At 34.1% G+C, this 17,428-nt stretch overlaps 1 protein-coding gene across 3 annotated transcripts in view; it reads right to left on the bottom strand.

Moving 5' to 3' along the window:
* Positions 1-17,428, bottom strand: part of LOC134540802 (PHD finger protein rhinoceros-like) — a 64,396-nt gene that overhangs the window by 27,116 nt on the left and 19,852 nt on the right. For all 3 annotated transcript variants that reach the window (XM_063383752.1, XM_063383736.1, XM_063383745.1), the window contains exons 3-7: positions 14,548-14,646; positions 11,769-11,932; positions 7,917-8,122; positions 3,851-4,014; positions 1,845-1,993 (exon numbers count right to left, since the gene is read on the bottom strand). In XM_063383752.1, the coding sequence (XP_063239822.1) occupies positions 1,845-1,993; positions 3,851-4,014; positions 7,917-8,122; positions 11,769-11,932; positions 14,548-14,596 (732 nt within the window). In that variant the 5' untranslated portion in view covers positions 14,597-14,646. The remainder of the gene's footprint in view (positions 1-1,844; positions 1,994-3,850; positions 4,015-7,916; positions 8,123-11,768; positions 11,933-14,547; positions 14,647-17,428) is intronic.

Below are 17,428 nucleotides of genomic sequence, written 5' to 3'. Positions count from 1 at the left end.
AGGCGCGTGGCTGAGCAGCTAGGAAATTGTATCAAGCTGCATATATGCAGCACGTTATTTGCCACTGCCAATCAGGACGCACCATGCCCTGGCGTGACGTATTGCTCCAGAACTTCAGGGAAAAAAATATATTTTTTTTAACCTTAGGGAATTGGCCTTGAAGCTGAAAAGTCTGATGTAACTCCTTGTTATAAGGTAATTTTAGTTGTGATTGGCTCACAGGGCTGTTTTCCTCTGTTCCACTTTGGACAAGGAAGGTAGCTGCATTGTACAAGTCTAGATGCTGTCCTCACTGGTCGTGTCTGCTGGCATCTCGCCAAAAACATAATGAAGAATTAAGAGGGAGACATTTTAAAGCTCATTGGTCCAGATCAGCCACAAATATACCTTTATCGGAAATGTAATTAAAAAATTTATTGACCACAGCATTGGCATTCACATATGGCGACAGCAAATTTTCATGAAGCAATCGCCCCTGTGGCCTTGTGCCCTAGTTATTACATACTAAAAAAAATGCAGTCTGGGAATTTTAAGGGATATTTAATTGTTTTTTTATCTTCAGAAAATTGGTCAGATGGCAATTTCTCATGAAGATAAAATGAACTAAGTGTAATCACTAAGTGCAATTGTTTTGTACTGTACAAAGGTATGTTATTTGTTCAACTGTAGGGAAAAAGAATAATTTTTCAAAGGACTTGCCACAAATTTCTATTCTTAAAACTACTCGACGAAACCAATCCTAAATAAATAACTTCAATATTTCAGCAAAACATTCTATTGCATATCAACAATATCAAATCTTCAAGTAAGTTATGAATTATTACTATTCTGAATTGCTTAGCTGGGCCAATTTTGAATGTAAAAAATGTTTGAATTTTTTTATTTTCCTGCCTCGAATATTTCTTTCAAATTTTTTCCTCAAATATTAAATGTTTTGAATAGTGGCTATTATATGATATTTGAGGTTTTGACTGGCCCATATCTATTAAAAAACATACCTATCTTAGTTTTTTTTTAACTAGTGGAATGGTATTGATTATGTAAATTAGATGTTAGCATCAGTTAATATTGCTTCTGGTGCATTTGGGCAGTTTTGCAGTCTCAGAAAGAAAGAAAGAAAGACAGACAGACAGACAGACAGACAGACAGACAGACAGACAGACAGACAGACAGACAGACAGAGAAAGTAACAATCAGTCGCCTGCCCGAGAGATGCAGTTATTTTCTCGTTATGGTTAATAGGAAAATCCCACACATAGGTGCGTGACTGTGCAGCTAGGAAATTCCGTGGTGCAGTGCTCGAGCAAAACCAAAACTACAAGTACACAGTGCCTACATTTAATATATTGAACCAGTGATGAATCAGATCTCAATTTTCTCAAGTCAAAATCTCAAATTCAAATCCCAAAGAGTACTTTGAATATACCCCTCGAATCCTAATCTACATCTCAAGGGCCAAAAATAAAATAATGTACAAGAAGTGAAAAAATATTAACTATGATGTTGAATCATTCAACAAAGTTTTCAGAATCAATACATATTGTAATTTTTTTTATAAAACTACATGTTAAAAATACACTATCTTGGAGAATGGTAACAGGGAACAAAATCAGAAAAAAATTGACCTAGTAACTTCAGATGTTTCCAGTGCTAAATTTTTAATTTACTTTTCTAAAATTGGTCTTATATTATTTTTCATAGAATAAAAAATCATTAGGATACAAGGATTTGATGGTATTTGAGAATTCAAATGGCCCCTCCTTAATTATACCTGAACAAGAAAGCTAGAGTATAAAATATCAATACTATACACATCAAAGAACACAGATGGTGATGTTACTCACCGATCTGCACACATCACAGATGACGTTCTCGTCATACTCAATTCCTAGTCCTTCCTCTGTTTTAACAATCGATTGTACTTTTTCCCAGCACCGCAGTTCCAGCTCTTCAACGACCCTCTCTAGTTGATCTTCCGTTATTGGTTGAAGGCCTGGAGGAATTACCATTTACAACATAAGCTGGTGTTTAGTGTCTGTAGAGTTGTCAGTTATTCTATTAAGTAACCATTAATATTAAAATTAAAATTGTATTTAAAGTTGAAATATTGCAGACATGATACAACACTTGCAAGCTCCAAACAAATTAACTTTGCTCTTAAAAAAGTATATTCCCTTAATACATAAGTCCAGATGAAAACAACAAAAATAATTTTAGATGTGCAAAATAAGTTACAAACATTATTACCAAAAACATCAGCCCCTGAAAATAAAAATGATTGTAAAAATATATTTGTGAATTACTGTGAACAGTGTAAGGCAAATTTCACAAAATTTTAATAGTAAAATAACATAGGCCTACTACTAATTTTAACAAAAAAATTTTCAAAGCACTACTTGCATTTTAAAAAAAATGTTCAAAAATAACTACAGTCAAACCTCTATCTATTGAACTCGCATGTATCAATTGTCCGTGTTTATCGTATACTTTCTACAGTCCCAGCAAAATTGCCACACAACTAAGGTTAAAAAAGTCTGCTTGTACCGATGTTCGAATTATCGTTTTGTCCGCATTGATCGTACAAAATATGTGGTCCAGTCACTATAAATTATAATAGATGATCGTTTAACCATAAATATTTTGCAGAAATAAACATTTATTAGAAAGAAACCGTCATAAAAACAGTAACGACAGTATACGGTGGTAGTAAAAATCACTTTAAATCTGCAGCCATTTTATAATAGCAACGAGTGAACTGTCAACAACCAGTAGATGGCTAACATTGGTGCCATATTTCCGTGAAATCGACTCATCACGAAACGTTGCCACACTATTGACTTGTATTTATGTACGAAACTTTTTCATGTCGACAAAAATGGTAACGTAAAAAAACAAAACATTTTATACCGTACTTATATAAAATCACTTCAAGAATAAAGATGTATCTTATTATGACTGAGCATTGATACAAAGAAACCAATATGGCGTCTGCTGTGGCGTTGAAAATTTATTGATTCCTGTGCAGCATCGTGAACGAATTTCTGTAGGCCGGTATTTCATTGTTCGGGCATGCTATCCTAATCTACGGCACATGTTCCTTGCTGATTCTAATCTGTGTTTCCTTTACATGTGCGTGAATGTTGCCTTAATAAAAAGTCAAGAGTGAGGTTAACACTTTAGAGCGATTAAAATGTCTCGGCATAGTAAACAGGTGAGAACACTTGATGAACGAATTAGGATTATTGAAGAAATTGAATTGTAGGTATTGTGCATAGGATATGTTTTTTAAGTGTAAATTGGATTAAGTAAAATGCTTCCATTTTTTTTTTTTTAATTGATTAAACTTTAATGACAAGTAACTGATATATTGCTGACACTTATTTTGAGGTTGAAATATTTTTTTCAAAATCTAAGAGTGAAGTCCACATCTATTGAATGTCTGCATCTACAGAATTTTTTGTTGGTCCCCTGAAAAACGATAGCTAGAGGTTTGACTGTACATAATTACCTTGCAACAGCTCTCTAAAAGAATTGTGCAATATTTTATTCTCCTCACTCCCTATGAGCAAAACATTTGAACTGTATAAACCTAACATTTCTTAAATTAGTAGTTGTTCTGCGCTAAGAATATGCACATGATCAACTCACTGTGATTTTGGTTTTTTAAAGTTTATTGAATGTACCAAAAATATCCTGTTAGGAATATTATGTTTATTTTGAAAACATCTTTCTTAAATTTTACTAAAAATAAAAAAGAGCTAATTGTAATAAAGTGATATAACTGTATATTATAAAAATTGTTTTGATTTTTTAAGTAGTTAAATAAATAGAGAACAATGTGAAAAGTTACCCATTAGAGCTCGCTCTCCGTTTGCTATCTGCAGCCACGCCACATCACAGTCGTCCAGGTCGTAGGAGCAAGCCTTCTCTGCTCTGGTGGGGGCGTTGGACAAGAAATGCTCTTCCGTGTTGAAGAACTCGTCTTTCGTTATCCTGATGTACTTTGATTTGGGCCTGCAGCCAGAAGGAAAGCAACACACAGTAGAATAAAGTAAGTTTTACCGTCATGCTCTATTTAGTGCACGACACTCTCAAGCATGTCGCCCCAGCGTGATGCAGCTACCCCAGAGCATAAAAAAATATTGTTTTAAGATAATTTAATTTCTTACTTTAGTGCAGTAAAACTTTGATTAACCATCACAGATGGATAACAGAAATCTCTTAATAGTTCACAGGTACAATCTTTAAATTATTCATACAATGGGGAAATTTAATTTCATACAATTTTTTGGACATATGCCATTGCAGCAACTGTTTTTTCATAGGAAACCTACAGTGTTCGTCAGTGCAATCTACGTTGGGTTGTTACCTGTTTATTTTCATTGTTGTGTTTGTGTGTTTGCTGCATTGTCCAGATTTGTTATCAGTCTACATTTTCTGTTCTTGTTGAAACTGTCTCGTCACTGTTAGCCACTGTGTTCATCTGTGCTGTTAATTTTACACAACTAAATTCCTCAAATGAAATTCTTGTACTGTCTGATATTAAAAGTGTGGTGTGTGCTGTCATCATTGTTTTGTTCATAATACCTGTTTAGTTTCAGTGTTGGTTTCATCCGTTTGACATTAGCTGATTTAGGCTTGTTCTCTGTGGGTTTATGTTTTTATTTATATTTCTTATTTTGCATTCTTGAATTTTTTCCACGACAAACAGTGCAAAACTGCAATGGCGTATGTTAAAAAAATTGCATTAAATCAAACATATGTATTGTAACATGATTTCCTGAGGACTTGGAAACATAATGAAAATAAGGTGTGTGTTTAAATCTACAAAAAATCATTTTAAACTTTAATACATATAAATATGGGGTTGTGGCACACCAACAATTAGTCACTTCTGCCATCATACAGTACAGTCAATTCCAGCTTGATACAGTAGGATGTAAAATTTTGTGCACAATTTTAAAAATGCCTATTTGTTTGTTGATACTCTCACACTTCTTTTATATGATAACAAAGGCTAAACGAGTGATAGTAAAAGTTTTACTGTACTTCAAATTGTATCATTATTGCATGGTGTTCACAAATACCTGGTGAATTTTCAGGATCTTATAATAAATTTCTCTTATATCCCTTTTCATCCCACAAAGTGAAATTTATGTATGCACATATAATAAGCAAGAGACTAACGTCATTCAGGAGTTACACCCCTTAGTATTCAATGTGACTCCGCAATCTTCTACCCCTTCATCACCTTCTGCCTCTAAGCCCGCCAACCACTTATTCTAAACTTCCCGCCGGCGACGTTTTCATGAAACATTTATTTTAACAGCATTCCACTAGTCCCACAAATTACCAACTCGTACCCATTAAACATAATTCATAATTGGTAACTGTTTATTTCTTTGCATTCCCCTAGGGCTATATTATTTTTATATTAGCAACATTTAAAATTCTAAAGACATCATTTCTAGTTAGTTCATTTGTCTCCCGGTAGACTTTAACAATCGGAACTCACCCGGAGAAAAAATATATTCTCATACTTTTATAACGTTAAATATAATCAATGTAAAGGGTTTATATAATTTAATACTATGTCTTAATTTTTGTAAAGGGTTTGTGTTTTCTACTTTTGATATCTGTGATATGGTCTGTAAGTAACTCCTCGGTTTTTATGTTTTGAAAGGAGAACGCTGTTCAGTGCCTGCAACCCAGGAACTTCCAAATAAACTGTTTGTGCCACAATACTCTTAATCTGTTTTAATTATCATTTTTTATAACCCATTTTGTAATTTATAAAGTATGAACACTTACTATCTTAAAATAATTATATTAAATGCACGGCCATAGACTGAAGTTAGGTATTAAAAAAAAAAAAACTTAGTAAAAGGCCACTGAATATGAAAGTTTCGAGATTTCAAGTCAAGTTACAGTTTAATTCAAGACTTTGTGATTTTTGTAACTTTTATAGGTACTACCACTAGTGGCCTGCATTGAAAAAATATTTGATATCCGTGAATAATTTTATACTCAATTCAACATTAAAAATCAAATAATTGTTTTGATTATTGGTTCGTTACTAATAGATACACCAAAAATTAACTCACAAAAAAAATAATTAAATGAAAAAGTTAATGTATATGGAATCACGAAGATTTAGTCACTGTATCTTAAAGATTCAAAATATTTATTATATGCCTGAATAATATGAAATTTAATTCAGAATAATATGCAAATAAATAAACAACAGGATTAGCAGAAGTCAAATTAAAGCTACAAATTTGAAGAAATTTTGGAATGTGTAAACATCTTAGCTCTCGGTATATTTGGTAGGAAACATTTCGTGAGTATGGTGTGTCACAAAGATGGTGAATCTACTTTTAGCAACATAAACCCATAGTATATAGTCATTTTTGTGAACATTAGGGGACATACCAAACGTATGGTGTTCCAAATGAAACTTTATGATAGTTTTACTACCATGTAACTAAAATAATCATAGTAAAAAGTGATCACAAGTTTTAAAAAACCTAGAAAAACTGGCATTACAATGATTATAATACATATTTTCCTTCTAAATTTCCAAGAGGCTTAGTAGCTCAGCAGTAGAGCGCGCACTTGATAACCCTAAGGAACGCAGTTCAAATATTAGTCCTAATATATTATTTTTATTTTACTTTTTTTCATAACATTATAATATAATAATTATTATAAATTAGCTAAATAAGTTAAGGTTTCTTTGTAGGAAATATTTACAGACTGATTTTAGTTGTTTACGTAAAAACAAAAATACAAACATATACTTAAGTGTTATAATGTGTTAAAAATAATTCCATCTAGTCAGAGTGTATGTGTGTTAGTGAGGCGGGATGATACACGCATGGTATCACCGCCAAGTGCAAGGCTGTGGACTGGCGTGCAGTCTTCTTGTCGTCCACAGGGAAACTGTGAAATTTGAGCAGGTAATGTAACATTTTATGGCATAGAAATGAAGGTAAAGGTGTAATGCAAGTCCCTTAAGTGCTTTCAAGATTCTGTACTGTTTATTTTACACATAAAAAATTACTCTGAAAACACACCTCTTAACCATTTTTACTGTTCTAAAAATACAGTTTCAAAAGTACTTTTTGGCCCTCAACGAATTCTTAAATGCTTTTCGTAAACAGACCCCACTAAGATATCTTGAGTATTTTTCAAATCACGTTTTTCCTGAAGCTATGCGCACTGTATGTGTGCACGAGCAGACGGGGCCCTTAATATTTTAGTAATGCCATAGAAGTATAACTTCTAACGTGTGCGGAAACTTTAATAAAGTATTAAATATTAACTGCTTAGTGAGTTTTAACAAGTTGAACAGTAGTGTAATAAAATTCCTTGTCGAAAATCAGGTCCAAAACCAGCTTTTATTGCAGCAGTTTCTAATAGTTTAACATTTTCGGTTATTTCATGCTGCTAATTGCTATCTGTGTTTGATGGTGGAAAGCAACATTTACAATTCAGGCAGCGAATTATAGCGGCAGGTACAGAAAGTATGCGTGTGATTCGCATCCAGAAATTTTGGAATTTGAAAAGAGACAATTTTATTTATCAGTTTATTTACACTCTCAAATTATTTTAAAGAATTCTACTTTAAATTTTGTGTCCATAGTTTCATATTGTAAGTTTATTTGCAACATGAACAACATGAGTTTGCTCGTTACCGAGGTTAGATGTTTACACCTCACTGGCAAGCATTAAAAGACTTGCTCACTTTTTTTTTTTTAATTTTAAATTTTGTACCCAACATATTTCCAAATCATTTAATAACAACAGTAGTTCACATAATTACAAGGTTATTCATCCAATTTATTTTGCCAATACTAATTATTTCCAATAACTATGTTCTGGTCAGGCCTAAGACATGGGGTGCAGCTACTCACAGCTTGAAGTCATGAGGTGGCCTGATGCCCGAGGTGCTCTTGTTGACGGTGACTGTGGGCTCGGGCAGAGAGTCGGGGTTGACCGGCACCTGCACCCCCCTCTCCCACTCCTGCTTCCAGGGGTCGCTGATCACCCAGTACTCGTCGGTGGACAGGGGCTCTGAGTCGGGCAGCTTCATGGCACTGATGAGATCCTTCCGGAACAACTGCACGCGCACGCGTCCAATGCCCGTCATTCAAGATAAGAATCAGGAATGAGATGGTGCAAGTAAGAGGCAGCAGTACAGGACTTGAATGAGATGGTATGGCCATGTCCAGAGAATAGGAAAATAGAGGCAGCCTAGGAAAAGGATGGATTTGAAGTACACAGAAAGAACAAGAAGGAGTTGGTGTAGTGACATAACTCTATATCCCTACACGTTGTTTGATAAATCTATCTTTTTATTAACTATAATGTTTGATTTGTGTATTTCAAACATAATAATGAACCAAACTAAAGGGTGTGTTCCTAAGAAAATGATAAAATCAATTTCCACAATTAGCTATGAGGACTATCACGCAAAGTTTCAATGTACTTGAAATGGGCGCCTTATTTTAAATAAATAAGAAAAAAATTATCTCAAATAATTCAGATGCGACATTAATAATTATGTATGTTTAATAATATTTCATGAACAACCATTCAATAGTTCACAAAGAAATTTCCAAAAGAAAATATAATTTATTAAGTCGTAAATAGATACAGCTTATATAAGAAATTCTAATGATTCCAAGCATTGCATGATTCTGTCAGTACAAAAAATACAAATGCAAATAGATAATTCTTCAATTAATTTAAAAATATGTTTACATATTCTGAAACTTGTATTATAAAATAAATATTATTGCAAGCTCTGGCTAAGCTTAATGCTTGAAGAGCTGGACATCTGAGTTTAAATTACTCAAATTCATGTGAACAAGTAAATTAAACAGTATGAGATTCAACATGTAAGTATAGATTAAGCTCGTCAGGTTAAATAGTTATTGAAATCAGCTGGCAACGATTGGTATCAAAGTGATTTGATTCAACCAAGAAGTTAACACATTACAAATTCATTAGAATTAAAAGACATATAAATTTAATTCAGCTTGGACATTAGGACAGTGTTACAATATTACCTTTAATAAACGGACAGTACCTTTAGTTTTGTGATGTCGAACAGAACTATTCAATGCTCCTGAAGAATAATCTATGTATCGTACAGCTTCCAGCGGCAATTAGTTTTCATTTCACTACAGTGTTTCCTGTTTTTTAATTGGTTACATTTCACATTCTGACATTTCGCATTACCATTAAAATTATATTGGCTTTCAATAATTAGGCAAAATCACAAATACTGCAAAGCCGAGGTCTCAAACGTGCTGGATTGAAGAGCTCTCACTGTATCAATACGCAATTAGCTAGTTTGGTGGTACATGAATCTGTGTGTGTTTGATTTATTACATCACAATACTGAGCTGTCAAAGCCTGAATATTCACTGCAACGTATTTAAAGAAAAGGACAATTTATCTTGAACAGAGCATACTGTGCAGCAGTCTTACTTTCAATGTTAAAGCCTTGTCTGAGTAAACAGAAGTTTTGCTTTGCAATCAGGGTGATAATGAAGCATTTTGGAAGTGAGCCAAGGTTGGGTCAGAATTACAATCTAGGTACTTGTGAAAAGCAACCGTCCTTTGAAAAAAGAGTACATGAAATGAGTCCCCGCAAAAGAGCTGTGACTACATGCATTGACAGGGGTGAATAAGAGAAGATCTGCCACGTACCTCAATTACCAAAATCCAGGAATGCTCAGTTGGGAATTGAACGCCAATAAAGCCCCAGACGATTCTGATTAGTTGTGAGATTGACTGTGTTGGGTAATTTATTTAATTAAATGTTTTACAAGGACATAACCGACAAAATCTTACTAAACACATGTCAGTTTGCATACACTGCGCCTAACAAAATAACTCCGCCCTAAAGGAGAGTACGTTGCTGCTTGTATGGAAGAACATCAAGTATGGCGTGTCTTATACGTAGTTTGCAGTATGCATTTTAATGAGTATTTACTCTCTTTTTCCAAGCACAATATGTAATATTAGCGCTGTACTTGTTTCGGTGTGCTCTGTTGCAAAGAGCACAAAAGTTTTAGACACAACTTTATAATATACAATTTTTTTAAATCTACCGAAGTAATTTTATTTTGTAAAGGAAAATTTTGAGAAAATCTCACTGATGGTTTACCTAATTATTATGCAAAGTAATCACATATTTGCCAAATGCTTTTTGGGCCAAGTTTCAAGTATACCTACTCCTTTGATACCTTTGGTACTACTTCTGTATTTTATGTGAATTATAAACACTTGTAAATAAAATTCTTTTATTTTTGAGGCCAGAGAATGCTAGTGTGTGTATTTATTTCTCTACGATGGCGATGGCTAACCTGAACGGGTAAGTCTATCCCTGAATCATCATGACAAATGTGACTGCACTTCTTCAATTTCATCTAAAATACAAGCAGTTATTAACAACGTGTGTTTACAAACACCAAACATGAAACAGCAAACTGCTTATTACAAACAGCAAACTGCTAATTATAAACAACAAACCAAGTCATCGAAACCAAGAAAACATCTTCAGTATGGGCACAACAGTGAAAAAACTGAAGAAAATAATTTGTTTGCATTGTCCACACTCTTCATATACCTTTAAAAGCATACATAATTTTTTCTAGCTTCATACTAGCAGGAGTAAGTTGCCTGGAGATGTAGTTACTTGTATATTTTAAGTGAAATTTTACATGCTTATTTTTTCACATCCCTGTTTAAAATATTTTTGTATGAAGTATCCCACAAGAAGCAAAATCCTCAATACAATTCCAACACATTCTCCCAAGATCATGTTTTCGCAGACTTTCTTGCCCCTTTGTCTCTACGTGAACTTGTTGGCACTTAGGAGCGGAGCGCAACCAATTCTCCACATGCGCCAAACTCACAAGCAGTGGTGGTGAGGGAAGACTGTTGTTTGCCAGTTGACTGGCTGGACCAGCAAACTGCAAAATGCCCACCGTTTGGATATGCCTTTCAACTTGTCAACCTCTCCGCCCACATGTTTTAAGTTTGCTGTTAACATTTTTGGTTAGCTACTGTGGAGCCACATTTACTTTTGAAGCAGATGACTGTACTAGGGATGAATCATGATTTCTCTAGCGTTAACACAGCGCATACAAGAAGTATTTGTGAAAGAGATGAGAAACACTAAACTAGCAAAAAATTGCCCACACAGACTCTACCACTTTACAGGAAAGAAATGTTTTGTTCACTAAACTGGTCAGCAAAGAGATGATGTTACAAATAGCAATATATTTATTTTATTTTGAGCATGTTTTAAAATGTACGTAAAAGATATAAAGAATTTTTTATTACACTTCACACTAAACTTAAACCAGGATATAACCAAATGTAAATCAAAATTTACATAATAACAAACACAATGTACCTATTACAGTAAAATATCTTTACCAGCATGTATAGTACCACTGTGATTTTGCGGAATTATCCAAAGTCAATATATTTTTTTAACGAGAATACCAAACGTGAACTGTAACTCCTGATAAAACATGAAACTTTGTACTGAAATGAAAATGACAGTAAATATTAACTCCACTGGAAAAAATCTGAATGCAAGCAGCTTGATTGGTGCTGGATTACATAATGTGCTGAGCCTTTCAGTGTGCTTACGTGCAATTTTTGAACCTTTACTAGGACGTGTAACATTTTTATGAATATCGTACTAGAGCCAGTTGCAGGTGCAGGAAAGCAGGATGAGTTACCTCAGCTGGTGCCTCGGTGGCACTCCGGTTGTATATGCTAGAGATCTTGAGATCGCTGAGGGGACGCGGCACCCAGGCGTTTCCTGCCGCAGCAGCAGCCGCAAGTGCAGCCGCTTCTTCTTCTTCCGCCGCCGTCGGACGACACTTGCGCCTTTTAGCAGGAGCTGCAACAGCAAACCGGCCGCACTCAACGCCAGCTCCGTCAACCGTGAACATACGCCCAAAAAGTTAGCAGATTAATTTAGCGGTAAACTATAACTTTAAAACTATTTTATCTTTCTGTCACTTATGCAATTGGTCCAGAGATTATTTGGAAGATGAGCCAATGATAAATCATATATCGAAGAGTATACAAACCCATGATAATCTAATAAAGATACCACATAACTCAGGAGTTATAACAGGTTACATTAGCCCAAATGTGAACTTTGTAATCTATTTTGGAGGTCATAAAACCCTCAAATTTTTCCCTTTTATAGTTATAAATTTTAATTACATTTCAGGGTACAAGTATTTTTTTTTTCTAAATTAATAAATATATATTCCAAATATCTCTTGTAGAACAGTGCACCAAACTTCAGAGACAAAAATAAAATATAATATAACAGACCACCTATATAAAAGATAAAACATTTTGTGAAATGATATTCATGTAATGAATCACAGGGAATTAAAACTGAAACACACGTGTTTTATAAAGAACTTTGAATCCATAAAGTAATTTGTAGCTATAACCATTATCTTTGGATTGGCCTCCAAAATGGTGGGCTAAAAATTAATTTTATAGAGTCTGTAACATGCCTTATACCTAATTCATTAAATAATGAAGAATATGATGAAGGAAATAAACTTGAATCTCACTTCAAAGGGCCTACTTACTTAGCTCTAGAAAAAAAAAATCTGTACTTCTTTCTAAATAGAATTTACAATTTTTCTAACAGAAAACCTTTTAAATCCTTCTGAATTATCTAAGGTTGCTTAGAAAATAATGCCCTAGCCTCCCCTATTCTAAGCTCAAATAATTATCTATAATCTTTTTATCAATTGATCGGTCTGCAAACTAAACTCAGACCACTTAATAAAAAAAAGTGTACAAATGCATTGAAAAAAACAAATAACATCATTACCATCCAGGTTTTTCTGCAGGACCTTTAATGGGATATATGTTCCTCTCCGCTATTGACTAGGTACTAACTGCCAGGGGCGTAGCCAGGGGGGGTTTTAGGGGTTCAAACCCCCCCCCCCCCCCCCTCAGCACCAAATCTTTAATTAATTTCTTATTCATCACTCAAACAAATTTCATATTAAAATTAATAAAATTTTTACCATTACAATATTTAAATTTAAGTACCGAAAACTGCTAAAATAGCACAATTTTACACCTTAAAATCAAAATTTTCCCGAGGGAGGACCCCCGGATCCCCTGTTTTAATACAGGGTGGGGTGGGGGGCATGCTTTTTAACACCCCCCCCATACACAAATCCTGGCTACGCCACTGCTGACTGCAGTGCTTTATATTTCAGCAGGGCTTTTTTCCTTGATGTTGTCCTACATTTTGATATTTTTTTTCCGTCAATCTTTTTCCATTTAGCATTCCTTCCACCAAATCCTTCAGTAAACATTTCCATCTCAAGCGATGTTCAAACCAGTTTTTTCTTCTTTTAATAACTTGTAACATTGCCCACAAATTAATGGTACCCCCCAACCAATTGCAAAATTTAAAAATTCAAAGAGTTAATTTATATAAAAAAGAAACTATTTCTCATTTTTCCTTTGATTTTTTTTTTTTTTTTTTTTTGCAATTTTGGTTAGATATAGAATACAGGATGTCCACAGAAATCTGTAATAAATTTACCTGATTTTTTCCTGATTTTCCATGAATAAAATTACTAATTTCATAGACTAGTTTTTTTAAAAATAATTAACCTCTTTTCAAGAAATAAAGAAAATCTAGCTTCCACCACCCCCATAGCTGGCCTAGTTCAAACAGAACCTTGCATACGCCCTTTTGTTGAGTGTATGACTATGCAATAAAACACCATCTGAAAAAAATTCTTTCACAGTCTCAATGATGGCAGACTGGAGCATGATATTTTCCCCTCAAATTACTATCACTGGGGAATTTCCACGACTTTTCCATAACTTCAAGTAAATTCCCTGACTTTCCGAGGCCATTTACCACTTTCTGACTTTCCAGAATGTGGACACCCTGAGAAATGTTCTCTGTACCAAAAAAAAAAAAAAAATGCAAATACATCTTTCTCGTCTACAGCAAATTAAAGTATAATTTCAAATTTACATTATGAAAAAAAGTTAACTTAACAAGTTTAATTTTTTTTTGGTACTCAAATAGTGATTTCCTGACAGTGTGATAAGTAAAAACCTGGAATTTCAGTGGATTAATTTCGTTTCAGGTCAAAATTTGAAAGTTTTATTTTTGCTCTACCAACGTTTGCTTTTCCATTGGCTGATTTCTTGGTGAAAACATTTTGTTTCTTGTTAATCAGCTTTACTAGATTCGCTTACTTCTCACTTAGCTGGGCATGTTAACTCGAGGTCGCAAAGGGGCGTGTCCACCTAACTGCGGTCCAGCCATGAACACAGTTCAAAACTTGCGACCAAACGAATCCGTGAAATTTCCGTACCTCTATTGATGAGTAACTGCTCAAACCTTGGAGGGCCAAAAATACACGGCAGGTCACCACTGCCCTAAACCACACATTCCTATCAAGTGAGTCAGTGAAGGTATCACACTAATACATCAGCAGCAGAACAAACCTGGTCCATCTTCTGTTTTGTTTGGCTGTCGCTTCCCTCGTTGTGACATTATGATCCAGTGAATTAGAAAGCACGTATCCTCCGCCACACCATTATAACCTGAAACAAGGAGGAAGCGGGTATCCTCAGCATTATGCAATGCAAACGAAACAAGCAATATCTGGGCTCAGAGAGACTGCTCACACAAGCAGCTTCCATGCTCCTGTCTGCACAACAAAAACAAGGCACCATCAGATGCATTTCCTTGAAACAAAACCATTCCTCTCCGAGCCCCAAGCAGCCATGGCGGTTGAGTGATCAGGTGACTCGCCACACCAAGATGGATTCTACCTGGAATTTTCTAACATATAAAACATGGTGGACATTACCGCGTTTTTCTCAGGGTGCCATCAAATATTCATTCTCATCTGTTTGCCCTAAGTCCCTAATGTCATATATCAAAAAGGTATTTAGGCCTAAATCATTCACTCATTCATTAATCTTCCTCCAGCAAAATGAAAATTACTTTATTAGATCTTAAAAAACATAACTTACTAATAATATGGTTAAGTTGATAAGTAATATTAATCAACTATTAAAAGTTTTTCAACTATAGGATTAATTAAGGAATAATAATTTATGTAATAGATATTTTAAAGCTCAAAAAATAAAATAGTTTATCCATCATTTGTGAGTGACAAGTCTGAACTCAATATTAAAAAATTTCTTTTAATGTAATGTGTTTAAGCCAGGGTTTCCCAATCTTTTTCAGTCCGCGGCGCACAAACATGTTTACTATTTTGTCTCGGCGCCCTAACCTATTTTGCTCATCGAACTAGATAGGTACAATGATACTAGTTAGGTAGATAAGCACAAAAATTAAAATATCCACATTATGAATCTGAACTGTATATTTATATTTATAACAATATAAAACTTACACAAAAACATTCAAGGGAGACTTAAGAAAAACAAAAATAAAAAAAATAGCTACCTAGGCTAGTCAATGTGATGGGTGAGCTCTACTTGCCGTCCCGCCCGCGAAATGCGTTCCGACCCTTGAGGCAGACTAGGGGAAGGGAGGGGACAGTGTTGCAGAGGGAGGGGTCCGTCTGACCTTGGGTAACTCACATTTTTACCGGGACCACAGTTATCTCGGGCGTGTAGTAGATAAGTATTGGCGAGTGCGCAAGTAAGCGAAACACTACGCGAGCGCTAGAAATTAAATTGTTTATTTTGTACCCGCGAACACTTAAGTTGAGGTTTCGGAGAATGGTAAAGAGAATCGCTTCACTGCGCCCTTCTTAACTTTCTGCGGCGCACCAGGGCGCCGTGGCGCACACTTTGGGAACCCCTGGTTTAAGCATTGAATGAAATAAACCTTTAAAACATGTATGGGTAATTCTCATGAAATCCCGAAATTACCTATCAATAAATTAATGAAAAATAATTAAATAAATTCATCTTCGTTTTCTCTTAAATTTGTAGTACTCATGTTACTAGAAGTGAAAAATATCGTGGTCCCCAGAATAAATGAGTTTTGAACGAATTTATGAGCACTGAAAATAATCAAATGTGAGGGAATGATGACTGAGGTGAGGAAATGATGTTTATATTCATTTCTCATATGAAATCGTATTATTTATTTTTTAAATATCTTTAGAATTCTACTAGGTTACATTAACTTAAAAATTATGAATTAAAACTCATATTGCAACTTGAAGATGAGTAAAAGAATACTTAAACCAAAACTTTGTCTTATCGTAGTAGTAATCACAGTTCAATTACAACAATAAACTATCAATATAATATTACCAAAAATGTTGTACTTCTTTAGAAATTTTTAAAATCTCTTAGTGAGATTCTTGAACATTATTTTGAACAAACTTATAATATAACTGAAAATAATCAAATGTGAGGGAATGATGGTGAAGGAATGACAAAATAAACCATAACCTAAAAAATCTCGCAACATAACCTTTTGTAACCATCTAACTTTTCTCTACGCTTTCTACCTTTAAAAACATACTTTACTACGTCATCAAAATTCAAATATTACAATTACCTTCTTTATTCTTCGCTGTGATGGAATGATTGTTTAAAATGTAATCTTTAAAAAATTACAATAACATCTTCTTCCAACAAGTACTTTAACAAGCTTGAAGTCAATTTGCCATTTCGAACAAGTGACCATACTACCAACTATCAAAAACTAATGAGACTATTACTAAAGTCCTCAAGAATATACATACTTATCGACTGTTGGTAATGATGTGAGGGAATGATAATATTTCATGGGACACATGTTAAGTCAACATTAGACAACTTGTTCATGACTTATGATCCTAAACTCAGAGAAATTTTGAAAAGTTGTTGTATTTACAATAGACAAGCCATAGTTGCAAACAGATTTTTTAAGAAATTTTCGATAAAAACTTTAGACAATGTTTTAATCTGGAGTTTGGGACATAGTGAGGGAATGATTTTCAGAGTACTATATATTTATTATTCTTCACAAATGCCCGTACGGTTCCTAAGTTATGACCAACATTTTTAGCCTTGATGATATTCTTTCCGAAAAAAAAAATACCATCCTAAATCGCTTAGGATTATTGTAAAAATTGCTAGGACAGGAATTTCGAGTTTCCATGAGAATTACCCGTATGTTAAATAATAATAATATTGTCTATTTCAAAAAAGTTATTCAGCTTTAACAGTTATAATATGTACAAGATAACTATGTAAGGCACCATGCTGTTTTAAGAATGATTAAAAATATCAAATATTTTGTTTTGCATTCCATTGTTTCTTGTCTTCACATCAGTCTCCATTAACAATATGCAGTATCCACGTCTATGTCAGCAATATCTTAACTTACTACTTAGATTCATAATTTACAAAA

Source organism: Bacillus rossius, chromosome 1, assembly GCF_032445375.1.
Source record: "Bacillus rossius redtenbacheri isolate Brsri chromosome 1, Brsri_v3, whole genome shotgun sequence".
Lineage (NCBI taxonomy): Eukaryota > Metazoa > Arthropoda > Insecta > Phasmatodea > Bacillidae > Bacillus > Bacillus rossius.
This window is presented reverse-complemented; position numbering and strand designations above follow the sequence as displayed.